Below are 1928 nucleotides of genomic sequence, written 5' to 3'. Positions count from 1 at the left end.
GCGGGAGGATCGCTCGAGGTCAGGAGTTCGAGACTAGCCTGAGCAAGAGCGAGACCCTGTCGCTACTAAAAATAGAAAGAAAATCTAAATTTTTAAAATAAAAACAAAAAAAAGTAAAAAAATTAAAAAAAATATCTAACAGGATTTTGAGGATTGAAAAACAAAAGAGAATTAACTTTATTAAATGTAAAGGACTATGTGCTTTTTAATTTACTGATCAGTCTGGAAACATGTGACATGAGCCCTAAAGTGAAGGAACCAGAGAAAGTTTTAAGAATAAACATTTAGGACCTGATATGAACTGGGGCCTCGGCAGCCATCGCTCTTTGCAGTTTGGTCTCCGAGTGTAGGGCGGACGCTAAGCAGGGGATTGCATTCTCTCCAGTCGCAGACCCTATCAGATTTGGATATGTCCTTCATTTTTGATTGGATTTACAGTGGTTTCAGCAGTGTGCTACAGTTTTTAGGATTATATAAGAAAACTGGTAAACTGGTATTTCTTGGATTGGATAATGCGGGAAAAACAACATTGCTACACATGCTAAAAGATGACAGACTTGGACAACACGTCCCAACATTACATCCCACTTCAGAAGAACTGACCATTGCTGGCATGACTTTTACAACTTTTGATCTGGGTGGACATGTTCAAGCTCGAAGAGTGTGGAAAAACTACCTTCCTGCTATCAATGGCATTGTATTTTTGGTGGATTGTGCAGACCATGAAAGGCTGATAGAGTCAAAAGAAGAACTTGATTCACTCATGACAGATGAAACCATTGCTAATGTGCCTATTCTGATTCTTGGGAATAAGATCGACAGACCTGAAGCCATCAGTGAAGAGAGATTACGAGAGATATTTGGTTTATATGGTCAGACAACAGGAAAGGGCAGTGTATCTCTGAAAGAACTGAATGCCCGACCCTTAGAAGTTTTCATGTGCAGTGTGCTCAAGAGACAGGGTTACGGAGAGGGCTTCCGCTGGATGGCGCAGTACATTGATTAACACCGACCTGCGTTGGTTCCAGGTCTCCACATTCAGGCCTACTCAGAGATTTGATCACTCAACATGCATAACTTGAATTCAATAGACTTTTGTTGCTTATAAAACAGATGTTTTTTAGATTATTAATATTATATCAACTTAATTTGAGTGAGAATTGAAAACTGATTCAAGTAAGTTTGAATATCACACTATTAGTTTTCTAATTCCATAAAAATAATTAGTTTTTACAGTTTATAATCTGACATTACCCCAGCGCCATTTATAAAGAACAACTTTCCAGGAGTACATTTGAAGCACTTTTTAATAACATGAAACTACAAATATCAACCATATTTAAAAGCTCATCATGTTAAATTTTTTATGTACTTTTTTGGAACTAGTTTTTAAATTTTAGATTGTATGTCCGCCTATTTTAAGTGTACAGTTAATAATTAGCTTGTCAATGATTGCATGATACCTTACAGTTTTCAATAATATTTTTTCTCATGCAAACGTCATGCAATAAAACAAACTCTAATGTTTGGCATCTTCAAAAAAAAAAAAAAAAGAATAAACATTTGAGGACATATGATAATTATCTTTGAATATTTGAAGGACTGATATGTGGAAAAATTAAGTTTGGTCACAGTTCTGCCTTCAGGAACAAAACAATGTGTAGATGTGTCATGGAGGAGGATTTTAGTTCAAAATAATTTGTTCACCCATAATATTCTGAGATTTAAAATAAATAAATAAATTGAAAAAAACAATTTTCTAATACCAAGTAAAAGGGAGAACCATGAGTTGCAGAAAACCCCGTCATTGTAGGTTTTTTTTTCTTTTTTCTTTTTCTTCTTCTTCTTTTTTCTTTTTTTTTTAGATAGTCTCGTTCTGTTGTCACCCTGGGTAAAGTGTGGTGGTGTCATCATAGCTCACTGCAACC

The 1928-nt window shown here is 35.4% G+C and overlaps 1 protein-coding gene across 1 annotated transcript; it reads left to right on the top strand.

Annotated features, from left to right (window-relative positions):
* The first annotated feature begins 307 nt into the window (after positions 1 to 307).
* Positions 308 to 1424, top strand: LOC138378197 (small COPII coat GTPase SAR1B). Its single transcript, XM_069463526.1, has one exon. It carries the CDS (start codon positions 410 to 412, stop codon positions 1004 to 1006), a length of 597 nt encoding a protein of 198 aa, XP_069319627.1. The 5' UTR covers positions 308 to 409; the 3' UTR covers positions 1007 to 1424.
* The last annotated feature ends 504 nt before the right edge of the window (positions 1425 to 1928 follow it).

Source organism: Eulemur rufifrons, chromosome 30, assembly GCF_041146395.1.
Source record: "Eulemur rufifrons isolate Redbay chromosome 30, OSU_ERuf_1, whole genome shotgun sequence".
Classification (NCBI taxonomy): domain Eukaryota; kingdom Metazoa; phylum Chordata; class Mammalia; order Primates; family Lemuridae; genus Eulemur; species Eulemur rufifrons.
The sequence above is the reverse complement of the archived record's forward strand: the minus strand, read 5'-3'. Positions and strand labels throughout refer to the sequence as shown.